Raw genomic sequence first — 27,909 nt, forward strand, 5'->3', positions numbered from 1 at the left:
TTCTGCATTAATGACTTCATTATTGCTTGTGTTGTATGTCGCTTGCTGAATGAAACTGTAGAACTACAGATACTTTGACTGGTGATAAAATATCAATATTTCACGTTACTATTATTTCAGTGTAGTAGACTGATAAAATGGTAATCAAAGACATGTTTTCCGCAATTTTAGATTATTTTTGAGAAACACTGGTTACACTAAGTGACATTTATCAGTTTCAACAACTGACCACGTCTTTCAACTGATAATTTTTTTTGCAACATTAGTTTAATGTCACAGTAGTTTATGTGACACACTTGACACACTTCATGTTTTTAAGTTAAGTAAGTATGAAACTCTGCATCTGACTCTCTTGATTTTAACCAAAATAAAATTGAAAAGCTGTTTTCAACCAAATAGTTAACTGTGCAGAATATCACAATACATCACAATATTGTGATATCGTGTTATCATTGTATCGTAACCATAGACTGTATAGAGTGGACAGCGTGGCTCCGCCATTTATCATTGTACAGTTTTGAAGCTAAAATTCCTCCGTCACAGGCGCCACCATTGTAGCAGTTTGAAACCAGAGTCTGAGCAGTGGAGACGATGAGGGATTCTGGGAGAATCTGAGTGGAGCTGGGTGACAAAAATAATAATTATTTTTTTCTTTCGAGAGTCTAATCACTTCTTGACTCTACCTCCCAACATATTTTATAACGTCTTGAATACAAGACAGCCAAATGATATCTTCAAATCACCACAACAATCGGACGTGAGAAACATTTCTACCAGGTGTATTAGTTTTTTAAAGTTTGACCACAGCCCATCTGGAGTGACTGCAAAGCCGGATTTTTTAACCTATACTGCAGCCAGCCACCAGGGGGAGCAGTTTTTGTGGAGACTCACTTCAAGCCTAGCAAGCGGACATCCAATTTTTTTTACAGTTTATGATCGTGACCCAAGTATTATGATGCGTGTCGTATCGTGAGATCCTTACCCTAGTTGACAGTATCATTTGTTGTGTTGATCATACTACAGAATGATTTATTGGTTGTGTTTAGTGACTAAAGGAGAAGATATATGTCCTTCCTTCATAAACTGAATGCCAAATTGAAATCACAATATTGGTTAAAAAAATAAATAAAAGCAATTGGATTAGTCTCTACTGGTCACAGCTGTTTTCAAATAATGGAGCAACTGTGGAAACTCTTTCTCCTAGCAATCACCGCTAATTGAAGCTTTGCTAAACCTCAGTTAATTCATAAGAAAAACACATCTGGCACATTCTTCACAGAATACGAGTCGCCAGCGTGTGTGTGTATGTGCATGTGAGAGGCTACAAAAGTCAAAGGCTTATATAATCAAGTGTATTGTTGATGACCTTTGTTCCAGGTGAGGGTGTATCCACATGAGTGTACGTATGTGTCACTCATATCACCAGGTGTCTCCACATTGCTGTAGCTGTTGGTCTGCAGTGAACCAGTGTGTGGGGCAATCCAACACACACACAAACACACACACACACACACTGAGATTATGGAATCAACACACAACTTCCGTCAGCGTTTTATCAACAAGTGAGAACAGACAACAATTTAACCTCTGAGTGTCCAACACCAAGACACTGTTACTGGCTGGTAAGTGTGTGTCTGTGTTCTGGTTGGCTGTCCAGCTGCCACTTACACACACACACACACACACACACACCAGGGTTGGGCTTGGTTTATCAGATAGAGAAAACCATTTGACAGAAAATTTCAGAGAGAAACTAAAACAGCACAATTGTGGCTTTTTAGTTTACAGTTTTATATTTTATTGACTCAACTGTAAGGGTACGGACTTTACGAAACAGTTTGCCAAAATGAGCTGCGTGTGTTTGAACTTGCTGTGTTATTATTTTTGCTTTAACCTTCAAAGCTTCTGACCAACAACTAAAACAATCTATCACAGGCCTCACCACAGCTTCACTCACATACCTACAGACACTCAAGCAACACAAATATAGAAACAGGTTAAGCTTTCACACACATGCTGACATCATCTGCTGGCTGCCCTGTTTGCATGTAGATTCACTCGATTTTCCATTCAATTCTTCACATACACTGGAGTCCTGAAAGTAAGAGTTTGTTCCAGTGGTCCAATAAGATAAACACGCCAGTTTTTATATTTTTCCCCTTTAAAATCAAACATAGTGACAGCATTTCATTGCTGAAATGACTGGACCTTAATTCGTGTCACTCCAGTTCTCACAGCCTTTCACTTATGTGTCTAATAAGCTTGTGTTGGCATCCAGTCTTCAATCACTTTATGTACACAAAGACCAAAAAGTAAAGTTTATACTTTAAATCTAAGAACAGTCTTCACAGTATCTCAAAAGTTAAATCTGTGTTTATCAAGCAGTATCAGAGATCTCGTTGTGTAAGCCATTTTCAGTTTGTCCTCACAACTAGGGATGGGTACCGTTCACATTTGAAATAATACAGTACCAATACCCGGTACCTGGAAATCAGTATTGATGCTCAACTAAAGGTGTAAAAAATATCAACATGGCAATAGTTTGCGATACTTTGACCACTGAAATCAAAATTCATATTTGGGGTGAGTTGGGGGTACTATACGACTTTCACACCTCCACTGCAGTAAATGGCGCCAGACACCTGCTCTCTTGGAATTTGCTCATTAATTGTATAATTAGGGATGGGTACCTTTCACATTCCAAAAGATACGATACCAATGCCCGGTACCTGGCAATCGGTACTGGTACTCAACGGTACAAATTTTCAACACTTTTTTGTGTGTATGTGGTAAAAAAAAATATCAATTTGTTTGAAAATAAAATCCCAATTTTTTAACATTTAATATATTTATTCTTCAATATAAAACCTTGCAATGCTGCGTTCATGTCCAGCATGGAAAATCACTTACTCTACCACTTCCTCACAGTCACGAGGATGTGTTTAGATACCTAAACATGGTACCTTTTGGTTCTACATGAATCGATACCCGCTACTTTTGACAGAATTGGTCGGTACCTATAAAAGTACCTAATTCAGTACCCATCCCTATGTATAATAAATATAATCTTAAAGTATATTAAAAATATTTCATTCCTAAACTTGATGATGTGGCTTTTGATGTCGTAAACATCAACGTTTTCTCACTATTCTTGGGTCAGTTAGTTTAAAATCATTTAAAGTTTAATTTTCACAGTGTGGCAAACTGATAAAGTCATGTTTTGTACAATATTAGATTTTTTATGGGGAACATTGGTTACACAAAGTGATATTTATTAGTTTTACCAAGTGTATGTATGAAACAATGCATGTGATTTTCATTATTTCAAACACAATAGAATAGAAACGTTGTTTTAACATCGCAGTACATCACAATATTGTTATATTATCGTGTCGTATCATAAGATTCTTGCTAATACTCACCCCTTTACTCAAAGGTACCAATTTTTTGCACTTTTATGTGTGTTTAAGTGGTGAAAAATATTGAATTGTCTCATAAGAAAAACTCAAAGTTTTGCAATTCAATATATTCTTCAACATATAACCTTGCAATGCTGTGTTCATGTCCAGCATGGAAAATGGCCAACTCTTCCACTATCTCATAGTCACAAGGATGTGTTTAGGTACCTAAACATGGTACCTTTTGATTTTATGTGATTGGAACTCAATACCACAGACAGCATTTGATTAATACCTTTGAAAGAACCATATTTTGTTGCCCATCTCTACTCACAACAAGTGTCACCTTAAAGCAAACTCAATAGAAACACCTTACAATTTACATCAGTGTGTCTGAGCTTATAAAAATAAGAATTCACAACAAACATTCAGAGAGAATGAACCACCTTTCTAAGTCAACACAACTGGTTCTGAAATCTAATATATTATTAATGTTTCTACTTCAAAGGGCCCTATTAAAACGTGATGTCAATAATTATGGCAGCTAAGAGAAGCTAGCCATCTTTGCTCTTAAGTATCCAGATGGAAGTAGCTCTTAGGTTTCTCCATGTAGCGACAGGTCAGAGCACTGAAAAGTCAAGTAGAGGAGGACATGCTCTGACACACAGACTAAACACAAACCTAAATTTATTCTCCTATTCTGCAAGTAGTGGGAAATCCAGAGTGAGTGCGTAGGCAAGCTGGTGAATCACTGCTGTGTGGCAAAGACAACAGACACGGAGAAAAAGCAAAGGGACAAGCAGAGACTCCTGAAGGCCAACCTGGGCCTCTCCCGAGCAAATACTCAATTCCCACCACATTAAAAAGTGCTAAAGAGTGAAAAACAAAAAGGTGTTTGAGAAAATGAGATTAGCTCTTACCTGCCCCGTCGAATTCTCAATGACTTGCACCAGTGGGATCCTAGTTGACATGTTTGTTTCCAAAAAGGGGACAGGAACGGTGTGAAAAGGATGATTCGTTAGTGTCTTTTGTGCATTTAAAATCTGTGTATCCGATGATACACGGAAATTTCCAACTGATGTCCAGTGCTAGCCAGCTAGCAGCACGAATGATAGCCTTGGAATCAACAAGTTGAAACCCACATCAGCGACTAGCCGAGTTAGCCAGCTAGCTAGAAACTAGCTAGCAGCAAACGCACGTCCCATGTTTATCAACAAGCTCTCCAACATAAAAGGCCAATTTCTTTTTTAGCTAAATACTGGTGGTGAAAACATTCAGTTCCAATTCAGCATTTAACGTCGTCGATGGTGACAAGCTAACCACGAAAGTGACGGTGTGAGTGTAGCTTCTTGGGCTAGCTTGACGAAAAGTTGGGCAACGGTTGTGTTAACAAGTAAGGGCTCAATTAGGTGGTTAGCATGCTAAACCGATAAGGCTGCTAGGTGACGTCTCATGAAGTCCCAAATGTCGCCGAAATCTACAACCGCTGTTTTTCCACCGCGGTTTTCATAACGCAGCCTCGACGTCTTTTGCTAATTTGTCAAAGAAATATTTCCTTTCAGAGTTAAAGAGAGGTCTTGGGTCTGCAAACTTTCAGGCCAAAGTTATTCCCGGCGAGGTCTCGACCTTCCAAATCCACAAAAAAAGCATTAAAAATGTTCACTGTAAGATATCCAGGACAGAGGATCCTAAAATAAAAGCAGCACCATATAGAAATGTCACATGGCAGACAGGTAACACGAATTATGATGTCGTCAATATTAGCCAATGTAGCTAGCTAATTCCGTGTTTCGTCCGAAGCAAAGCTAGGTAGTTAGCTTATCCTCCTGCGGCCGCAGCGGCGGTGACTGCCACACAGCAGCCCCCAAAACTCAAAATCCACGGAAACCACCGGCGCTCTTCCTTGTGTTGCGTGATTGGAATAAGGTCGTTCACCAGTGCTGCAGTGCAGTAAGGCGATATACCAGCTCGTCTTGTCGGTACCCGATTGCTGTTATTCTTCCCGTGGCCAGCCGACGGAGAAGGGAATCATCAAGTTGTAAAATCCATTATCGTTAAACTCAGGTTTCGAAGTGCGTGTGACGGGCGACAGGGGGGGAGAGAGGCGAGGAGCTGCGCCCGAATGCAGTCTATGCGCACGATCCTGCCCTGATACCGGAACAAGCTCGCGGCAACATGGCTGCTTGCACCACGACTGAAGGAGAGGAGGGCTGAGGAGGGAGGGAGTCTGTTCGCGTTCGGCTGCACTCGGCTTTTTCCGCGCTATCACTGACGTCTGCGATTCAATCCAGGTTGGCAAATGGCAGGTGCAAGGGTATTGTTCATGATCTCCACATCCTGTCAGGAATGCTGTTATAATGGAGGAGCCCCGGAGCCCAAGGCTCATCCGTGTGTCACTCACTTATGGTTATTTAATGTTCATGGTATTTCCCCCAAAGACGATATGATCAGAAACCTGCAGTATCATTGTTATCTGCTGTTTGTTGACAAGCTCAGTGTTCAAGAAGATACGGAACAAACTGGACAATCAGGCCCCTAAACAGAGCTCAATAATAAAGTTAACATGTTTTATAAAGTCACATCAGATCTTTAAATTGAATCATGTGACTTGTGTGTTGATGTCCACACCCAAGGATGAACTACAGGACCAATTTGCTTGAATAAGAATAGAATAGAATAGAATAGAATAGAATAGAATAGAATAGAATAGAATAGAATAGAATAGAATAAAAAAGAAAAGAATATTTTTTTTCAATAAAACCGCATGGGGGATTTTTTTTTCCTTTTGGCTCAGAGAAAAAGTGCAATAATGCATTAACAATAAAAAAAATAGAAAATTAAGAATAAGGAACTATAAGAATATGGAACTAGAAATGTAAACAAATGTAGAAAAATAACACTTTTTACATATTTATTTAGGAACACGATGAGTACAAAGATCATCAGCTAATGATGATATTAATATTAATAAAATTATTATTAATAATAATTATAAAAACAATTTCAATAGAATATGAAATTGGAAATTTTAAAAAATATAAAAAAGAAGAAAAATAATACCATTTACATATTTACATAGGAACAAGATAAGTACAAAGATCAGTAGATAATATTTATAATGATGATGATGTTAATAATAATGAAAATAATAATAATGAAAATAATAATAATATTAATAATAATAATAATAAAACTTATAATAATAATAATAAATATTTTATTATTATTATTATTATTATTATTACTATTATTATTATTATTATTATTGGGATTTATATTATAAATATGATAACAATAGTAATACAACTCCTTTTGAATAGAATATCAAATTAGAAATTAAAATAAATGTAGAAAAATAATACTATTTACATAGGAACAAGATTAGTACAAAGATCAGCAGATAATAATAATAATAATAATAATAAGAATAATAAAACACACCCAGGTAATCCAGTCCCAGTGAAACCAAAACTGCAGACTTATCTGTCTTTTATATACGTAGCAGAGACGGAGCCAGGATTTTAATTTTGGGCGGGTCTTAAATGACAAAAGTTAGTTTATAACTATTACTATATAGATATAAACATAGAAATATTACTATTACTATGTATGTTTTCAAGCACATTTAGTTGCTTTTTGATCCTTTAATATTTGATAAATATGGTATCGGCCAAAGAGTATAGCGCTTTAACGCACCGATGGGCTGTGTCACCTCAACTTCCCATGTGTTATAGGCTGTAAGAGCAGCAACATTAACCACAGTTAAATAAAAGACAAAAATGTACAGTCTTTCCCAAAATCATCCTCTAGTCCTTTCGATATAAAATGAAGCTGAATAAGTCACAACTGTTTTACCAACAGGCTAAAAATTCCCAAACTTGGCTCATTTTGTAAAGTCAGGGCAGCTAACAATAACAAACAAGCGTAAAGTGATACAACATAATAATATTCCTCTTTACTGATAAAAAATACAGGTTTGTTTATTTATTTATTTGATTAAAAAAAAAGTTTAGGCTTGGTCTGCCAGAAAGTGCCAGACTATGGGCCCCTGATACGTAGCATAACATCAAGTGTCCTCACAACAGTGCATCCCTGCTGGGTAATACTGAAAGAGCTGAATCAGCTTGAATTTGGCAATCAGTTCACAGATAAAGATGTATTGATGTATTATCGTGCATAGCTTTACGTTAGCAGCTTTTTTTGAATTGCAGATAAAAATGTGTAAAAGATAGCTCTATGCTGCCTATTTTTAATGATTATAAAGTGTTAAAATATGCCCATCCCATATTATCTTCTAATTATCTGTGGCAAAAGAAAACTGTAAAGCTGCTCTTTGCTATGGCTCCTCATTGAAAACAGGGAAGAGAAAACAGTGTCATCTGTAAATATGTACCTAACTGTGTGACTCTAAGATGCTGACAGCTGGCATCCACATATTCAAGTTACTTAGCAACAGCCATGGACGGATGAGGAAAATATGGCTGCCACTGCAAGAGGTAATGTTTGAACTCTGTCAGCTAGGAGTTCTTCGTATACTAGATATTTATCATACACACAATGCAGGGGAGTTTGATGGGAAAAACAGGAAATAAAACAGAAAATGGAGAGGATTTTAAAGGTTAGTTTGTGATGATGTGGAAACATCCAACTGGCTTGACTTCCTAAAGATGGAGAGACATCATCGAAAGAGAAACCTGTCATTGGTTCACTAAAGTCTTTCTGTTCCTGCTTTGTTATTGACCACTAAGTATTCTTTATAAACTTCTCTCAGTTTAAATCAAACCAAACTGATGCAGCAGAATATCTTTGGTCTTTTACTTTTGAGCAAATTGAAGCCTGTTCAATCTCACATGGAATCAACAGCGCTCTCTAACTTCTGACCTACAGTTTTTGTAAAATGTCAGAAAATATCACAACCAGTCGTCTTAAGAGCCTCATGAACTCACTGACTCTGCTTCTTCAGGAGTTAACATGAAGTAATTCGGCTTTTTTGTTTTGGAAAATGTGATGAAGTGTCGCCATCTGCAGGCAACCTGAACAAACTACAAGGAATACATCACCATATCCAGAGCCATATCTTGGTAGAAAACAACACTTTTTCTTTGACAAGACTGCCATCCCATTTACATCAACTGACAGCTGGTACACATTTGTCAGACTGTTTCCAGACTTATTTTGCATTTTTGATTCTATCTGTAAGAATCTGGAGGACTGGAGGACAAACCAAACAGAGATTTCATTATTTTTGTCAGCCATTTATTACAGAAAATTTGAAACTACCAACATTTTTCTGGGAAAAGAGCATACATTGCAAAGTCTACAGATTCATAACATGGTATAAAAAAAAACCTTGTGCACACAGTTAATGTCTCCACATTTGTTATCCCACTGGTTATGACGTACAACGTGATGAACATACATTCGTAGGAAAGTTTTGCAAAACTGTTAAAGGATAAAATTTCAATGTCTTGTCCCTTTATTTTTAAATAATTAAATAATTAAGACAAGTGTATAAAATTCTATTCATAGTTAAAATCTATCTAAATATCTTAAACAGAAGTTTAAGAATTTTACACATATGGCATAATTTTTTAATGAAGTAGCAAAAATTTCAAAAACATTTTGATTTTTTTTTAAATTTGCCAAAATATTGAAATTTCCAAAAAATAGAAAGATAAATAAATAAAAGATAAAAATTGAAATTGAAAAAAAAAAAAATTAAATATGTCTGGTATTTCAAAAATTTGTAAAAATAAAAAAAAAAAAAAAAAAAAAAAAAAAAAAGAAAAAGAAAAATTCAAAATATCATGGAATTTTAAAAATTTGCAAGAATTTCAAAAACGCCAAGGGTTTGGAAAATATGCAAAGAAAAAAAATAAAATGAAATTGAAATTTAAAAGAATGCAAAAATTCAAAAATGAGCAAGAATTTAAAAAATGCCAAAATTAATAGAAAAATTAAATGTGAAAAGTTGCAAATATTTTTTAGAAATTGAAAAGTAATTGATTTGCGAGAATTTCAAAATTTATGAAATAATTTTTTGAATTTGATAACACAATTTGATAATATCGCTCAACCCATCATTTTTAGTTGTTTGCTAATGTCTTACCACTTATCAATCGTCTATTTTGAGCCTACACATTGGCAGTTCCATCCACACAGATTTAAAATCTGTATTTTTTTCCAGATTTGTCTTTTTGTATATTTAGTCATCTTACCAGGGCTGTAAAACTTGAGCTGATCATTGATAGAGACATTAGTGATAGTGAGCTGCTACACATCTGTAACCCTGTGACCCTGAAGCATCATGTGTTGGAGCTGAGGGGGTCAAACTTTCACACTAACCAAACAATAGGCTGTGCAGGATCCTTCTGAACTACTTCTTTTGTAATTCATGGATTAATACACTGAAAGGGTGACAATCCTTACTTATCCTGGCAATTGGTCGGTGGTGACTCACAGCGTGGGCAAAATTTGTGAAGAAGTAGGAAAGACAGAAATAGGGCAAATCTGTACTGACTGCTCTGCTACGAGTGTAACATGATGTACTTTAGAGAAGAGAGCTGCTGGAGTACAGAGGATATTTCATGTTTTTCATGGCTTACACTTAGAGAAGGAAGTGGAAACAGGCGTTTAAAGACTTAAAATAATTATTCTAGCTGGACTCTTTGGATGAAACTAGGATTTCTTTTGCATTACTAGAGGAAATGAGAGGGCGTAACCAGCCTTTGATTAGAGTATTTTAACAAATCATTTCAATATCTTCTTTATAATTGCACAGCTCTGCACTGTGACTAAGATTTGTTTTAACCTACTTCCTCAGTGATTTTTTTTTGTTTTACTTTATTTAATTTTTTTATCTGCTTTTAAATTGTTTTCTTTTAACATGTTTTGCTGATTTGTATCTCTGTAAAACACATTTCTTCAGTGATATTTTTACTATTTTTTCTCCTGTGTTTGTCAGGAAATCCTATCTGTAACCATGGCTGCATTGTTTACATGTGAAATCAGCTGTTAGCAGCCTGTAGCATGTCAATGCTAACTAGTGCTAGGCCGGATGTTTCCCCACAAGGTGAGGAGAAGGAGGTGAGGACAATGTGCTGGTTCTCAGGTGTGAGCTAAGAAGTGACGACATGGACCTGTCCTTCCATCCATTGTTATTGGGAACGTATGATCTATCTCCAACAAGATGGACGAGCTAGCCGTGCTAACCCAGCAACAGAGGGAATACCAGAGGGCAGAGTAGCATCATGCTATTCAGGTTTGTATAAAAACATCTTCATTTACAGATTTTCTAAAACTCTCATCGAGCTGACCTCACAAGTCCTGAGAGGCTGCTTCAATGAACTCAAAGTGGGTTAAACTGTTGGTACAAATCTGCTCTTTATTAATTTACCAGAAACAAAAAACGATCATCTAAACAAATCATTCCCCTTACAGGCAGCAAAGAAAGACAAAAATAATGTTTATTCCTAGAAGACTAAAGACAAATGAAGAATAGAAAAGCAAAGGAACATTATTTAAAAGGATTTTTTACAGTCCATGATAAAAGTTTAAGGAAACGCTGACAGAAAATCAAAGCTTAAAAAAGGACACATTATACCTGAGGAAACACTTTGAAAGCTCAAAACTCTGAACATTAAAACCTGGGTAATGTCTATGGTTTGAGGGACTGGCAGCTGAATCTGTGAGGTCTTTAAGGAACAAATGCTCAAACTGTCCAACATAAAGAAGAAAAATCAGGACAAACTGTGGGAATATAAATACCGAACGTCTGTGGGGGTGTTTAAACAGCTCCACTTGCTGACAGGGAGTGAGGATTCACCTCTGACTCACTCTCTGTAAATAGCAGCCAGCAGTTCCTCCACAGCAACAGCAGTGAGGTCCGAGTAGAAGGTGCCCTCGTTGTCTCCACCTCCGAACACCAGCAGGGTCCTGCTGCTGGATCCCGGGCTCTGATTCGGGTTTCTGTCGTCCGTCTCCATGGTGATCATCGAATGCCCTGCCCTGGGGACGCTGAGCTGAGGGAGCGTCAACTCTGTCCAGCTGTTGGTGTCTTCAGGCGTGAAACGGACAGAAGTGATTGTGTAAAACTTCAGCTGCAACAATTAGACCAGGGGTGGCCAACCTGCGGCTCGCAAGCCACATGTGGCTCTTTGCCTTTCGGTTTGCGGTTCTTCGATTCAATCAGAAAACTGATGTTGCAAACGTTGGGACCGGTACTGATCAATACTTGGGTGATGAGATTGATACTTAAGTTTCAGTTTCTTTTCTCTACATGTGCCCCTCTCAATCGTTCATGTGCTCATAGCTATCTAGTTACTTTGTCTGCAGTAAAAACAGAAATTTGTCTTGACACGTCTCCAAGTATAAATTTAAAAGCACTTTCAAACACAAAAAATCTCTCTTTGAAAACTGGAAATGTATTGATTTTCATTTTGTGTCATTTCGTTTCTGTGTAAGAGGAAGTGCGTTTGTAAGACCATGTTTTTTGTGTCTCTTAGTAGTACCTCAGTAATTTTTGCAGCTCTTGGTCCCTGACTCGTTGGCCACCCCTGAATTAGACCATGATGTATCCATTAAAGGCTTCTCCTCAGGGTGTGTGTCTCCTACCTGTATCAAAGATGAAGGTGTCACTGAGTGCGTTGTTTCCGTTGTAACCCCCATGGATCAGGAACTTTGTGTCTGAGAGGACTGCACTGCCGTGCCAACTGCAACAGATTCATTCATAACACACACACGGATAAAACTGTCAGCACCGTTCAGTTTAAGAAAATGACAAAAGCAATGAGAAATTAAAAAATTTCTGTAGAGTAAGTTGTAAAAATCTGACGTTGCTTTGGAATTGACTTTTCAGGCCCCTCTAGCAACAATTTAACAAAAAAGCAACTAGAGTTGGGAGACTGACGTGTGCTGACTTATAATATATCACCCAAAGACATTGTCTGAAACAAATTTTGATTTGAAAAATAACTGCTTTCTAACTAAACAAAAAGGTTTCTTATCTGATTAATCGATTAATCAATTACTGATTTATCGATTAATTGTCGATTAATCAGTATTCAATAATCGATTAATCGAGTAATTGGATAAGTAGTAGTTGGGGTTTTACCTCAGGAGACAATACCCATCACAATACTTGAGTCACAACACGATAATATCACAATATATCTCAATATTGTGATATATTGTGATATTCTACGCAGTTAACTATTTAATCCAAAACAACTTTTCTGTGTTATTGTTTTTTAAATGATTAAAGTCAGACGCAGTGTTTCATACAAACACTTGACTTGAAAAAATAAAGTGCATCAAGTTTGTCACTTAAACTAATGTTGCTAAAAAATGTTGATATTAAGAGTTGAAATATTAACATTTTATCACAGGTCAAAGTATTGCAATATATGGCCGTATCAATATTTTTTTCACACCTCTTGTTCCTGGCATTTGGCATCAGTACCAAAATTTTTGTGGTAAGTTTGTGTGGCCATGTTATGATAAATATTAAATTTGTTTAATAATAAAATCTTTGTGTTCAATTAAACATATTTATTTCTCAATATATAAACTTGCAATTCTGTGTTTACGTCCAGCATGGAAAATCGCCTACTCTTCCACTCCCTCACAGATTTTGTTCAGTACCCACTCTTACCACCACAGAGAACAACATCTGCAGGAGTGGAAAAGATGTTTGTAAAGGCTACAAGTGAGGTCTCCACAAAATCTGCTCCCCCTGGTGGCTGGCTGTAGTACAGGTCAAAAAATCAATCTCCCCAGTCATTCCAGATGGGCTGTGGTCAAACTTAATTAATACACCTGGTAGAAATGTTTCTCATGTCTGATTGTGGTGGTGATTTGAAGATATTATTTAGCTGCCTTGTATTCAAGTCCTCTTTTTCTGAAAAGTTTCATTTTCATTAGTTATAAGAGGTTAAAAACAGGATTGTAAAATATGTTGGGAGGTAGAGTCAAGAGGTGATTAGACACTCGAAAGAAAAAAAATATACATTATTTTTCATTAGATATTTAGAGTACTTAACTAAGATACAGGTATTTTTTCATGAAATCTCAAGAACTTTGAACCAATCAAAGTCTGTAGCTGTGTCCGTATGTGTAACGTTAAGTACCTTCGTGGAGAAGGAGCTTTCCCAGAAGTTTTCACAGCAGAGAACTCCATCAGACCTGAGGACAAAAACATCTCACTTAAATTCTGTGTACGATGCTTATATATTCACACCCTTATCATTATAAACCTTTAAAACTGCCAAGACTTAAAGCTGGAGCGCGGCTCACCAAGATCCAACATGAACATGTCGTTGTAGCAGACGGGAGTGTCCCACCCTCCGAAGACGTAGATCTTCCTCTCCTGCATCACACAGGCTGAGTGGCTGAAACACAGAGGACACACAGAAGATAAAGACTTCACAAGTCTGTGTGTGTGTGTGTCTGTGTGTGTTTGTGTGGTTTAGAAATGATAAAACGGTCTTACCCTGAGCGGGGGGAGGGTTTGTCTCCTGTTACAATAGGTTCGTACCAGATGGAGAGGTTGGGGTCAAAGATGTACAGAGAGTCGCTGCAGCCGTCCGGCTCAGGGTTTGGGCGAGGAAACACCCCTCCCAGAACGAAGAGCTCACCTCGAAACATGCTGCAGCTGTGGTAGGCCAGAGGAGGGACCTTCCCCTGAGCCTGAGGAGAACAAGAGATGAAGGAAACATGCAGAGAATATACGTATAAAAACAGCAAAACAGACCCCTACCTCCACCATGGACCACTTCCAGCTCTGTGTGTCCAGGATGTGAACATCGTTGAACCATTTCTTGTTCTTGGAGCCCCCGAACACAAAGATACGCCTCGAGTCTGGGTCATAGATCGCCGTGTGCCCGATTCTGGCTTCAGGTGTTGGACCTTCCGCCAAAGTCTCAGCTGCAACCCAGGACACGTCCTCTGTGGGACAGGAAACAAGAAGGCATGCTGGGAAAACCTGCTCACACTTTCCTCTGAAGGAGTTTTATAGAAGTCTAACGCCTGACCAACCTGTGCAGAGCTTCCACATGGGGTCTTTGCAGAACTGCATCCTGGCGCCCTGTCCTCCAATCAGAATGGCCGTTTGAGCATCGATAGGGCACAGAGTCTGACCCCAGCGACCTGACGGGCTGACCAATGAGGCTGCGAGGAGAGAAGAGAGGCGTTACGTAAAGATCGCTCCAGGCGGCCATGGGACTGCGAAGTGAATCGATACCACAGAGGAAAAGGTAGAAACAGGTCTAAAATGGTATGTTCTGAGTATGCACGCTCTCACCAGTCTGTGTGGGAGTCTTGGCCTGCCTACTCTTCGTCCTGACTGCACTCTGAGGAGGCGTTCTTCCCACAATCCCCTGCACCTCTCCTGCTCCATTAAATTTAGAGAGAAAGATGTTACAGAAGAGACGTCGCTCAGAAAAGCTTTCTGCTCCAAACTGAGCGACTATAGAGAAAATCACAAAGCACCATCACACTCTCAGCTCCTCGTTGGCTCACCTGCCCCCTTGATTTTCGCCGCCTCTCCTCCACTGCTGAACAGCTTCTGCCCTCCTTTGACCTGACCCCTCCCCTTTCTCACAGGTGTGGTCTTATCCGCCACGCCGCCGTTTGGACACACATTCTCGTCTCCATCTCTTTTGGTCGTCTGAGCCAGGCCATCGTCTTCCTCCAGGAGGTGCTCCCTCTTCCTCTTGCCGTTGAGCTCCCGGGCTGTGAGGGGGGCCACGGTGTCCTGGGAGGAGAAAGACCGTCTTTGTTATTGATCATTCAGCAAATTTACAGAGATGAAATACTCTAATAAGGAGCATTAACCAGGAAGTATGATCGTAGGAAAAAGAGATGCCTCTACATCTTTACTTTCATTAAATTTACTCAGAACTGTGATTGAGAGGAATGGAAAAGCTCCGCCCATTACTGCATTTAAAACGAGAGAGAAACACCCGTAGAAAGTATGTTTTCCGTTATTATTCCTCCTATTTATGATGATTTCCTGATATAGAGCTCTTCAACTTTGAGCAGAATTTGTTGGTGTTAAAGCAATTTTTCTGAGAGGAAAATATGTCAGTGATCGTTACTGTGATGATAATAATAAGACAAATATGAATATAACTGACAGTACAGATGAAAAGAGATTAAATTTCCCCTTTTCAAAAAAAAAACATCATCAAAACAGAAGTTAGCCCTGGGGATGAACAGGAGAGGATTAGGGCCACTGAAAAAAAACCCATCAATTTCTTTTTTTAAGTATATTTTTTTTTCTGAGAAAAAAAAGTCAAAAATCAAAGTCAGGCTTCTGACTTCTTTTATTAGAATTCTGATTTTATTCCCAGAATTCTGATTTAATCTCAGACTTTTGACTTTAAACTAAGAATTCTGGCTTCGATTTCAGAGTTATGAGTTTTTTTCTTAGAATACTGACTTGTTTTCTTGATATTCTGACTTTAATCTCAGGATTCTGACTTTAATCTTGGAATCTTAACTGAAATCTTCTCAAAATCTGAACTTTAATCTCAGATATCTCACATTTATTCTTAGAATTCAAACTTCAATCTAAGAATTCTGACTTTTTTAAAAATGAATTTTGACTTTTTTCTCCATATTCTGATTTAAATCTCAGAATTCTGACTTTAATCTCAGACTCTGGACTTTAATCACAGAACTATAACTTTAATATCAGATTTCTGACTTTTTCCTTAGAAATATGACTTTAATCTCAGAATCCCAACTTTAATCTTGGAATTCTCACTTTTGTTCTAAGAATCCTGACTTTTTTCTCTCAATATTCTGACTTAAATCTCAAAATTCTGACTTTAATCTCAGAATTCTGACTTTTGTTACTTGAATTCTAACTTTTATCTCAGATTTTCAACTAAAATCTCAAGACTATGACTTTTTTTTTCCCTCAGAGTTCCAACTTTTATCTCAGAATTCTCACTTTTTTCTTAGAATATTGTCCTTAACCTTAGAATTCTGACTTTTTTCCCCAAAAATTACAAGTGTAAAGTCAGAGTTCCTAATTCTGAGGAAAAAAATCAGAATCCTGACTATTTTCGCTGAAAAATAGAAATTAAAGAAAAATTGCTCATTTTTTTCAGTGGCCCTAATCCTCTTCCGCAATAATTGGTACTTGCAATGCTGTGTTCATGTCCAGTACGGCAATCACCTACTCTTCCTCTCCCTCACAGTCACAAGGACGGTATCAAAACATGGTACCGTTTGATTGTACGTGAATCAGTACTCGTCATTACAGACAGAATTCGGTCAGTACCCATCCTTAGTCATCCCTGCATTATCATATCTAATATAAAGAAAACAGGAGCCGCACAAACTCACTGAAAGTGAAAACTAATACTGGTATCATTCTCCCTCCCAAGCAACTGTTTATTGATTTATTTGTTTTCTAACCGGGAACTGTGCATCATAGATGTACCTTTGGTGTGTACTCCGTCACAGCCAGGATGAGCTCTGGCTCAGACCAGTCTGACTTCACCTGAGGAAAAACACACATACCCACAATTCATAGGTAAATGGTGACAATTTTTGTTCTTAGTAGCAGAATCTGAAAACTTTGATGCATGCATGTAGTGATTTTCCACTTTAGAGGAAATACAGACAAACTGCTAAGAAAATATTGGTTAATATTCCAATCTTGATGTCTTAGGATTTGTCTGTTGTTTGAAAGATAAGAAAACTATTTCTTGCTATATTAATAGAAATCAGGCCTGAGTTACAGGGTTTGCTTTGTATTTACCTGACTTCCTCCTTCCAGAGTGACATTCAGTATAACACTGTCTGTCCATGTCTCCTCCTCCCACTGCTCCCAGGACAGACACCTGGAGGACACAAGGTGTATTTAAAGGCTTTTCATTGTCAGTCAAAGTCACAAGCTGGATACTCATATACCAAATCAGGTCTTATCAGGTTAGAATAATTATATTTTAACCTACTTGTTGTATGGGGTGAGCTTTCCAATAGTTATGGGCATCCTGTCAGTGTCGTTGAGCTCCGCGTTAACGCAGATTCTCTCCTCCCACGGCCCACTGCTGAACAGCACCACCTGTCGGACACTGGGGGGAACTGCAACAGCTGCTCGACATGAACCTTCAGCTCTGACATAAGAAAAACAGACCCAGAAAACAAAGAATAGCGTAGTTGGTGTCAAAATTAGGAGAAAAATTATACTTCTTCCAGCTTCAGCTTACTTCAAAGTCTGAAGTGACAGTTTAAGTCTCTTTGCCCTGCATTACTCACAAAAAAGGGCGATTTTTAAGAAAACAACAGTCTTTAACATGAAACAAGGTTAGCAGACAGAATACGTCAAGCAGCCGTTATGAACTCCTTCATTAGCCGTAGCTTAAATTACCGGAGCAACCGTTGAGGCGGGCCGTTAACGCCAAACACCGCATAAATCCCGAATTCATCCATCTATCCGAGCTTTTCAGTTGAAGCGTTTATCATCAGAGCTCTTTCCGAGTTGATCCTACTCCGTGTTTTCTCTCAGTTCACAGAATATTAATGTTGTTTCTCCTGTTTTACTGCAGTGCTGTCCAACATCTCCCGCCACAGCTCTGTGTACAAATTCTAAACTCCGCGCGAGCCACTGGAAAAAGCTCGTGAGCGCGTGTTTTGTTGCGAGTCACTGCGCGGATGGAGTCTACTCTAACGGTTATCAGTCATACGTCTAGCCCCGCTCGTGCGGTACGTGCTGGTTACGTACTAAGCATACTGAAAGCTTCGAATTACAGGCCATTTCTACTACGTCACTGAGGCTGCGTTCAAAAACACCTGTTTCACTAACGTTACACTGTGGGCTATCAAGCTACAACGTAAAAAAGATAAATATATTGATATATAAAGAAAGATATAAATATATATAATACTTATATCTTTTATATAAAATTTAAAAGGGAAAGATACTCCGAAGACCTAATAAATCATTTATTTTACATTTTAAAAGAAAAAAAAAAGAAAGAAAAGACAAAATAGTTCCTAGCATAAGAGGATAATCAAATAATATTTTGATTTTAATTTTAATCTTGGTCTATATAACTCTTACAATCCTACTTGTCATATTTTAAGTGCTTATGCATATATTTTATTGTTCTACTGGCTCTTATAATTGCTGTTGTAATGCCACAGTTTCCCAGTTTGGGATAAAAAAAAGTAATATTTTTCCATTCTATTCCATTCTATTCTATCTAATAGAGGGGAATCCTCTGGGCCTTCAAGGTATTCAGTGAAGGCCTAATGAAAAATGTTGACAGAATTTTTGTACTCCTAAATAATTATTTTATAGCAACGAGTTTTATCTATTTATCTCATTTATATCTCAATTTTTTAATCATTTGAAGTTGTGTTAGGTATTGCAGTGTTCAGGCACATAATAAATTTGTAATCCCGCAAAACTATCAATATACTACTATACTGAAGGCCCAGTGGCTGGGGCCACGGTTCGCCACTGCTATCTATTCTATTTAAATTTATTTACAATAAAACACACGTTATCAGTGTTTTTGTTAATTAAAATGAATAGAATAACATAGAATAAAAAAAATAACATAATGTGCTTTAATAATGATGAAATTTAAGAATCATTATAAAACGGAGAAAACAAATAGAAATGTGTTTCAATCTGAATATAATGTAATTAGGAGAGGTTAAAGACACACGCGCACACACACACTAACAAAAAACAAACAAAAAAAAAACATTAAAACTTTAGTCACACAACAAGGACTACAAACAACTAAAATTGATTATATGATGTGTTTTTTTTTCAAGATTCAGTGTTTTTTTCTGTTATAATGATTGAGTATTAAGAAAAGAAAAGAAAAGAAAAGAAAAGAAAAGAAAAGAAAAGAAAAGAAAAGAAAAGAAAATAGCCTACCCTATGACAAAACTGCGAGTTGCGCTCTTGAACGCAACCCGACCAACACTCCCTGTCGAAAGGCATTGTGGGATTGGATACCGGCAGAAAGCTTCTCGAAGGAACTGCAAAGATGATGGTGAGTGAGTTAGCATTTGTTCCCTTACGCTAAAGCTCAATCCACCTCCATCCTCTTGTTTACCTGCATCCATACGCACCTGAACTACTCAGTAATAAGTTTTCTATCATCTGGGACAATGTGGAGAACTTATTTAGTGAAAATGATTATAGATTATTAAAAAATTAGCGGTACCATGCTAGCACCGGTTGCGAGTCGATGGGCGGATACGATGCTAACAGTGCTGCTATAGGATCAGTTTTAGGAGATAACGGTGACAGATTTAAAACCAGCTTTTGTGTTTTATATATATTTAACATGGTGCTGTGTAAATGTTAGTGTCACAGTTTGTGTTGCTAAAGCCTCCCCAGTTAGCTCATTAACAGGTTAGCTTCAGGATGCTAGAAGCTTCTTTGTATGAGGGGCCGGTTTCTGAAACATGTCAGTGATGCTCAGACCCCAAAGCTTTTATATAATCCTGTCCTGGCAGTGGACCACTCTGTGTTTGGATTAAGTGAACTCTGATAGCATTACCTGACAGTGATACCCTATAGATATGCAATGAGCAGGCTGTAAACAAATGTCTGGCTTTATGCAGAATCAACAAGCTGTGTGTGTTTGATGGGAAACAAACATGTTAGCATCTCAGTTTCTAAAGGGTTCTCATTAAATAATGCTTATTACCATCATCATTAGACATATTTAAATTAGATCTCTGAAAGTTTTACACAATAGAGAAATGTTTCTCTGTTACTTTATGATATAATACATTTGATTCAAATATTGATAACATCTTTCTCAACATAAACTTTTTGTTCTCATAAAATTATTAATTTAAATGGATAACCGTAACATTAACTCATTGACTATTTTCAAACCCCGCCTCAAAACCCATCTATCCCACCTGGCCTACTCACTCTGACTGCTGTCAATCCATCTTATCTTTTAAATCAATTTTTTAAACTTTTATATACATACATTTTTCTACCTTAAAAATTTGTTGGAGTGCTTTTAAGCTATATTTTTTACGACGCTCTTTAGTGTCTTAAGGGGGTACCTTGAAATAAAATGTATCATTATTTTTTTCTTTTTTTTTTCACTTACTTCTTGATTCACTTTTTAACATACAAAATATAAAAAAGGAAATTTTACAATTAGAAAATATAAACATATAAGAAAGAAGGAAATTTATTTCGGTTCTCTTGCAAAACATGAAGCAATTCACAGAGATCAAAATAAAGTTTCAAAATTTAAAAATTTCCAAGAGAATCCGAAAGGGTGTAGGTTGAAGCTTAAGCTTTTTGAGACCTACCCCTCTCATCTCATTAAATAAACAGCAAAAAAAGTCACAAAGTTATTTTGTAGAAAGACAATAGTAGGGCATATAATTGCTAGTAGAATTTGAACTAAGTGTGTAATGTGTCAAACCTATTAATTAGTATTTTCCAATGCGTATTTTTGAATGATATGGTTTTTGTAAAGTCTTTACAGAATTTTTTCTTGAAATTCAGCTTCTTCAATTCATTCTTTCCATGGTGAAAATTTTCAGTACAGTGTTCATCCTCTAAACATGGCTGGGGGCTCATGTTTGAGCCAGATAGTGATTGGTTTTTGTAATTTGAAAAGTACTCCAGCAAGCACTCACAGTCTCACAAATGAAAAATGATGATGGATCAAAAGTTTTGTCCATTTAATTTACAGTTTTGTTCTTTCCCCGCTCCCCCCTTCCTCTTTCTTCCCTCTAATCTAGCCCACACCGGTTATCCTGCTGAAGGAAGGGACAGACACCTCTCAGGGCATCCCTCAGCTCATCAGTAACATCAATGCCTGCCAGGTCAGGATGAGGCTCAGCTTTTCCTTGTGTTTTTTTAAGAGATGCTTAAAGCTCAACTGAATGTACCTGTTGAAACGTCCAACAGGTGATCGCTGAGGCCGTCAGGACCACTCTGGGTCCCCGGGGGATGGACAAACTGATGGTGGATGGTAGAGGTGAGTGGGGAGTGGGTTAGAAGAAGATTAGAGCAGTGGATCACACTACACGTGGTCACACTGGTTAATTGAACCGTGCTGTACTCATATTTCAGAAAACTTCAAGTCAAGGAACCCCTGTACATTTCTGCACTTCCTGACTTTGTATGATTGATTGTATTTCCAGGAAAGGCCACGATCTCCAACGATGGCGCCACCATCCTGAAACTACTGGATGTTGTCCACCCTGCAGCCAAGACCCTCGTGGACATCGCCCGCTCCCAGGATGCCGAGGTCGGGGATGGCACCACCTCCGTCACCCTCCTGGCTGCTGAGTTCCTGAAGCAGCTGAAGCCGTACGTGGAGGAGGGCCTCCACCCTCAGACCATCATCAGAGCATTCCGCAACGCAACCAACCTCGCCGTCAGCAAAATCAAGGAAATCGCGGTCCCTGTGAAGAAAGACGACAAGCAGTGAGTAACTCTTTGAGGCTGTAGCTGAATCAACCTGATCACGTCTTTGGTTCCTGAATGAGCTCATCACCTTCTCGACCCTCTCAGGGAGCAGAGGCAGCTGCTGGAGAAGTGTGCAGCTACGGCGCTGAACTCCAAGCTGATCGCTGGTCAGAAAGACTTCTTCTCCAAAATGGTGGTGGACGCCGTGATGCTCCTGGACGAGCTGCTGTCTCTGAAGATGATTGGCATCAAGAAGGTCCAGGGAGGAGCCCTCGAGGTTGGTTCCTCTATTTACGTTTCATCTCCTTCCTTTGATTGGATTAAAGTTTACTCCTTGACGTGTAGAGATAACCCAACATGAATCTAACTTCGTCATACTTCCTGTGTTAAACTCAGGACTCCCAGCTGATCTCTGGAGTGGCCTTCAAGAAGACCTTCTCCTACGCAGGGTTTGAGATGCAGCCCAAACGCTACGAGAACCCAAAAATTGCCCTGCTCAACGTAGAGCTTGAGCTGAAGGCGGAGAAGGACAACGCTGAGGTCCGCGTGAAGTCTGTGGAGGTATGAAGACCACAACATGAAGTGTAACATGTGACGTTCTGTTATTGAATGGCCTGTTTGGCTGCAGCGTTAGCCACATGTACCACGCTGCAAATAATCGTCCAGTTAACTAATTTACACCATGAAAGAGACGCAGGTGCAGATTATGTCATAATTAAGGGGAACCTCCTGGAAAACCCCATCAAACAGAGTCAAACTGCGCATGTCTACCACTCATAAACAGAAATAAACCTGGCGAGTGGTAACAGTGTGACTGAGAGAAGATCAAGAAAAACATTTTTCAGCTGGAGAAATGTAGATTTTATTACAAGAACACACAAACAGCTGTTATCAGTGAGTCAGTCAGGGAAACAAAGAGAAAGAAAAAGTTTGATGATCTTGAACAGAGTAAATGTGTGTGGTGTTTCTGAGTGCACAGTAGAAACCCTCAATAATAAAATCAGCAATGTGAGAGCTGCTTTGTGAAACAAGCGAGTTAGAAAAAAGTTCTCGATGAACAGCAACTTTTAGCACTTCAGCATAGGCTTCATATTTACTGACCAGATGTTGCCCCTTGGAAAGGGCTCAGACGCATAAAAGCAAAGAGCGTTGCCGGTTTCGAGGCTTTGGTTGTCTCCCTCAACTCATATCTTCCCTGAAAAAAGGTCATGTCTCCTTAATCTGAATTCTACTGAAGAGGTTTAGTGCAACTGACAGAAAAAACTTTAAAAAAATGTATTACCAGTTTTTCTGGAAAATAGTCAGAATTCTTACTTTTTCCTTCTAGGAGAAAAAAGTGAAAATTTTGATAAAAAAGGCAAGAGTTCTGAAAAAAACAGAATTATTGGAAAATAAAGTCAAAATTCTGAGATTTAAGTCAGACTTTTAAGAAAAGGTCTAAACTCTGAAAAAAAATTAAAAATGAGAAAAAAAAATCAAAATCCTGATAAAAAGGCAAGAGTTCTAAAAAAGAAAACAGAATTATTGGGGAAAAAAGTCAAATTTCTGAGATCAAAGTCAGACCTTTAAAAAACAAAAGTCCAAAACCTGAAAAATGGTCAAAATTTTGGGAAAAAAATTTTCCCAAATTTTTGAGATTTAAGTCAGACTTCTAAAAAAGTCAAAATTCTGAATTCCAAAAAAAAAGGTCAAAATTCTGATAAAAAAGTCAAAGGTCTGATAAAAAAAAGGAAAGAGTTATGAGAAAAAAACAGAATTATTGAAAAAAGTCAAAATTCTCATGAAAAAAAGTCAAAATTCTGAGATTTAAGTCAGACTTCTAAAAAAATGTCCAAACTCTGAAAAACTGAAAAAAAATCCAAGGAAGAAAAAAGTCAAAATTCTGTTGAAAAGGCAAGAGCTCTAAATAAGGAAACAAAATTATTTTAAAAAAGGGTCAACATTTTGAGATTATAGTTAGACTTCTAAAAAAAAGTCCAAACTCTGAAAAAATTGTCAATATTTTGAGAAATAAAAAATTTAGAAAAAAGTGAAAAGTGTGATGAAAAAGAAAACAGATTTATTGAAAAAAAAAAGTCAAAATTCTGAGATTTAAGTCAGACTTAAAAAAAAAAAGACTCTGAAAAATGGTCAAAATTCTGAAAAAAAAGTCAAAAATCTATGATCTTTAAGTAACATGCAGCGCCCTCCCAGCAGAGACATGTCTCCCGTTTTGTCTCAAAGTCTCCCTCCGTCTCCTCAGGACTACCAGGCCATCGTGGACGCAGAGTGGAACATTCTGTATGACAAACTGGAGAAGATCTACCGCTCAGGAGCCAAAGTGGTTCTGTCCAAGCTGCCCATTGGAGACGTGGCCACGCAGTACTTCGCTGACAGAGACCTGTTCTGTGCTGGCAGGGTGCAGGAGGAGGATCTGAAGAGGACCATGATGGTAGGACAGGGGGGACAGGAGTAGTCAGGTCTCAGCTTCAGACGTTTTTCATGTTTGAGTTTATTACCTGACTTTACGATGAGCTGAGACTGACTCTGTTTCATGGACCTCCAGGCCTGTGGCGGCTCCATCCAGACCTCAGTGGGAGCCATGACAGACGATGTCCTGGGACAGTGCGAGGTCTTCGAGGAGGTCCAGGTTGGAGGAGAAAGGTGTGAAGCCGAAGCCTCTAAATGAAGCTTCTTTGAGGTTTCCATCTCTCCGTTCCAGCTGTAACCTGCTGTTTATCTCTGCAGGTACAACTTCTTCAGAGGCTGCCCCAAGGCCAAGACCTGCACCATCATCCTGAGGGGCGGAGCCGAGCAGTTCACAGAGGAGACGGAGCGATCGCTGCATGACGCCATCATGATCGTACGCAGAGCCATCAAGGTCAGTTTGCTGTGAAACTGGTTTCCATTCAAAAGCCGCACAAGGTCGCTTAAAATGTACAGAAAAGAAAATCAAACGGGTCTTAAACTGCATTCATTATGGAAACCTACAGAGACCCTGTCATGGCAGCAATTATCTGAGATCATTAGCGGTGCTTTTTAGCCTAATCTTGTGGTTAGAGACTTTGGACCAATCAACAGACTGCAGTGTTTCCACCTTCTGGGATTGTCTCAGTTATTTGGGTGTTACTCAGTGGAAATGCCATGAATCGTGTGCTGTACCGAGATAAATCAAACTGAATTACTTGGTGGAAACTGAGCTTTTGAGTCCTTACTAGGGATGGGTCCGGCAACACCGATGCCTCTGCTCATGTGTCGAGCTTTGAGAAAATCACGTGACCGATACAGCTGCTGTGTCGCCTGTCTCACTGAGGCACCTTACTGTGTTTTTACGGAGCACATCTGTCAACGGGATGCATCTCTTCCAAAACACAGATACTGTAAAGCACAGCTATTTCCTTCGAGCTATTGTGACACGGAGCCCCCCAAAAAAGTAAGGTTCCCGCCGTGTGGGACCATTGATCTTATATTGGCAAAGAAGGTTTTTGTTTTTATTTCCTTTTTTTTTATCCAGTTCCTCTTAGTTTCTGCTTGATCTAAAGCTGGACCAGTGGTGGCTGCTGGTCAGTCAAGGAGGGGAAGCTCATTTTTTTCCCCACCTACATCATAAATTTGTTTATTTAAACTTAATTGTACCCTCCGGTCCTTTTCAAGAAAATGATTTGTGACTCTGTTGTGGCAACCAGGTGTTTTTTCCAGGGATTTTACCAGTGTTCTCTCAACGCTCGTAGTTTTTAAGAAAAGTAAACTCGCTGGGGATCAATAAAGCCTCCGGATCAGTCCAGAACAACTCAGAAGATGCTCTGGTGAAGGGTTATACTTCAAGATCTCTGACTGGCTCATTTCACTCTCAATCAAAAAGGGATTCAGCCTCAGACAGATCATCCAATCATCATGCAGAAGCTCAGCGTCCAGGCCAGCCCACTGCCTCATAGACCCCCAGAGACGCTGAGCGTCCGATGGGCGGGACAAAGCCCAGCGTTTATCCAATGACCGTCCAGTTTCCACAGTGGAACAACCCACTCTACGCTTCCCCGCTGAAGTCAGAAGACGCTCAGCGTCTGACTGTGTTAAAGAGCTGAGACGCTGCGGGGATGAATGAGAAGGAGGTGGAGCCAGTTACCTGTGATAGGAGCTGATTCTGAACTAAAGATGAAGGAATTCTAGCTCAGATTTTGTCAATGAAATGTTCACACAGCAGAACATATCACCACTTTTTTGGGGATATTTTAGGGGAAGCTGAGCTTCCCTTGACGTCTTAGAGCAATCGCCACTAAGCTGGAGATCTTTCTCCAAAAACAGAATTGCCTGAATGCCAAGACATTTCAAAAAGATAGTTGTTTGGTTAAAACTTTATTTAAAATGAAACTACTGTGTCTTAAAAACAAGTGCATAAGCAACATCATCATTTACAACACTTCCACTTTGATTCACGTTATAACTTGTTTTCACATTATTTATTGACTATATATTTTAAAGACATGAAATTTATTTTAACACTAGATTACAATACAGTATAAAACATAAAAATTCAAATAATTTTGTGTCTTCTGGGTCATTGAATCAGTACGCCAACTGACTGACTCTTTCAACTCAGTTGCCTGCAATGATGTTAAAGATCCAGCAGGTGTCAGTATTGAGCGACACAGCTGCACAGCACCAGTATCAGTATCAGTACAGTTTGGGTAACGTGCCACAACGTTTCATGAGGCCTCATCTACTCATCACTAGTCCTTACCGTCAGCCCTGTCCTCAGCACAGTGTTTGACCTGAGAGTCTGATTGTTTGTGGACATCGTGCTGCTGTCACATTTCCATGCACTGGTTGATTTTTTACAAATCTGGTGGACCGTACGTCATATCTTTCCAGAACGACTCGGTCGTAGCCGGTGGAGGAGCCATAGAGATGGAGCTGTCCAAGTATCTGCGTGACTACTCCAGGACCATCCCCGGAAAACAGCAGCTGTTGATCGGAGCGTACGCCAAAGCCTTGGAGGTCATCCCCAGACAGCTGTGCGACAACGCCGGCTTCGACGCCACGAACATCCTCAACAAACTGCGTGCCAAACATGCTCAGGTAGGAAATGAAAAATGCATGTTCGTATCATTTAAAGGTTGAGGAAATAAGTTGGTCTTTATCTGACGGTGCGCTCTGTCGTCGCGCTGCAGGGCGGTATGTGGTACGGAGTGGACATCAACAACGAAGACATCGCAGACAACTTCACCAACTGTGTGTGGGAGCCCTCCATCGTGAGGATAAACGCTCTGACTGCAGCGTCAGAGGCCGCCTGCCTCATCCTGTCTGTGGACGAGACCATCAAAAACCCACGCAGCTCCATGGACGGCCCACCAGGTGGCGCTGGACGAGGCCGAGGCAGAGGGAGACCCCATGCGCACTAAGGGAAAGCAGGAACAGATCAAAACCCTCCTTTAATCTGGCTTTGAAATCCACATGCAGACTCTGAAAGTTGATTTGGATTTTAATCCAGATTAAACGAGGCGTTTACAGTCACAGATACGGTGCAGATGGTGTGTGTAAATGAGGGGTTGTCAAAGTTCATCCAGCAGATTCAGACGGACTCTGACTCTTTTCTTAAGACACCTGTTTTTGTATCTTCAACATGTCCCCTGTAGGTTTTTTTTTTGTACTTCAGCTTCTACTCAAAAACCTGTTTAACATTTCAAGCTCTAGCATCGATGCCTAGCAGTATGAATGTTCAACAGACGCACTCCTTGTCCCCTTCCCACCGGCTCTTTCTGTTGGTCTGATGAAGCCGTTCTGCTCCTCTGATTAAGTTTCGTAGTGTGTGACGATTGTTACAGGAGAATAATAAAGCACTGATGGATGTTGAGCAGTTCTTGAACCATTTACCTGTGCTGTGTGAAACTATTTATTGGATCATTCTCATCAATAAACTCACAGCTGAAATCAGACTTCTGGATGGTCGTATGTCAGGATTTGTCAAGGGTTGAGAAAACGGTCTCATTGACCAAAGGTTTTTTTTTTTTTTTTTTTAATTAAAAAGAGTAATGAAGGGGTGCCCAAACAGCAGATCTTCTACAGTTCTACAGTTTCATATATCAGACACTTTTGTCTAAAGCGGGG

General features: G+C 38.9%; 3 protein-coding genes across 9 annotated transcripts in view; 1 reads left to right on the forward strand and 2 right to left on the reverse strand.

Moving 5' to 3' along the window:
* Positions 1–5,600, reverse strand: part of mark2b (MAP/microtubule affinity-regulating kinase 2b) — a 70,626-nt gene extending 65,026 nt beyond the window's left edge. For all 7 annotated transcript variants that reach the window (XM_074662057.1, XM_074662052.1, XM_074662053.1 and 4 more), the window contains exon 1: positions 4,319–5,600. In XM_074662057.1, the coding sequence (XP_074518158.1) occupies positions 4,319–4,369 (51 nt within the window). In that variant the 5' untranslated portion in view covers positions 4,370–5,600. The remainder of the gene's footprint in view (positions 1–4,318) is intronic.
* Positions 5,601–10,854: 5,254 nt separating this feature from the next.
* On the reverse strand, positions 10,855–18,005 carry krcp (kelch repeat-containing protein). The gene is made up of 13 exons (XM_074661867.1): positions 17,782–18,005; positions 17,366–17,527; positions 17,170–17,251; positions 16,849–16,908; positions 14,916–15,150; positions 14,698–14,784; positions 14,433–14,564; positions 14,155–14,342; positions 13,888–14,084; positions 13,692–13,786; positions 13,526–13,580; positions 12,012–12,109; positions 10,855–11,454 (listed from the first exon to the last, which is right to left on the reverse strand). Exons 1-13 carry the CDS (start codon positions 17,841–17,843, stop codon positions 11,231–11,233), a joined length of 1,677 nt encoding a protein of 558 aa, XP_074517968.1. The 5' UTR covers positions 17,844–18,005; the 3' UTR covers positions 10,855–11,230.
* A 1,331-nt stretch (positions 18,006–19,336) lies between these two features.
* Positions 19,337–27,737, forward strand: cct7 (chaperonin containing TCP1, subunit 7 (eta)). The gene is made up of 11 exons (XM_074698855.1): positions 19,337–19,423; positions 21,153–21,236; positions 21,322–21,391; positions 21,558–21,843; positions 21,931–22,102; positions 22,222–22,386; positions 24,068–24,256; positions 24,371–24,468; positions 24,553–24,685; positions 26,674–26,880; positions 26,973–27,737. The coding sequence occupies exons 1-11, from the start codon at positions 19,418–19,420 to the stop codon at positions 27,201–27,203; spliced, it is 1,641 nt and encodes a 546-aa protein (XP_074554956.1). The 5' UTR covers positions 19,337–19,417; the 3' UTR covers positions 27,204–27,737.
* Positions 27,738–27,909: the final 172 nt, after the last annotated feature.

This window comes from Halichoeres trimaculatus, unplaced genomic scaffold (genome assembly GCF_033239565.1).
Source record: "Halichoeres trimaculatus isolate MK-OKI-2021-1 unplaced genomic scaffold, fHalTri1.1 fHalTri1_scaffold_22, whole genome shotgun sequence".
Taxonomy (NCBI): Eukaryota; Metazoa; Chordata; class Actinopteri; order Labriformes; family Labridae; genus Halichoeres; species Halichoeres trimaculatus.

Excerpts from the sequence above, each read along its gene's own strand:
- krcp (XM_074661867.1), bottom strand. The coding sequence starts at position 17,843 with ATGGATGAATTCGGGATTTATGCGGTGTTTGGCGTTAACGGCCCGCCT. Across the intron at positions 13,787-13,887 it reads AAACCCTCCCCCCGCTCAGG|CCACTCAGCCTGTGTGATGC; the intron begins GTAAGACCGTTT and ends TCTGTGTTTCAG. Across the intron at positions 12,110-13,525 it reads AAAGCTCCTTCTCCACGAAG|TTGGCACGGCAGTGCAGTCC; the intron begins GTACTTAACGTT and ends AATCTGTTGCAG.
- cct7 (XM_074698855.1), top strand. Across the intron at positions 24,469-24,552 it reads GTCCAGGTTGGAGGAGAAAG|GTACAACTTCTTCAGAGGCT; the intron begins GTGTGAAGCCGA and ends TTATCTCTGCAG. Across the intron at positions 24,686-26,673 it reads TCGTACGCAGAGCCATCAAG|AACGACTCGGTCGTAGCCGG; the intron begins GTCAGTTTGCTG and ends ATATCTTTCCAG.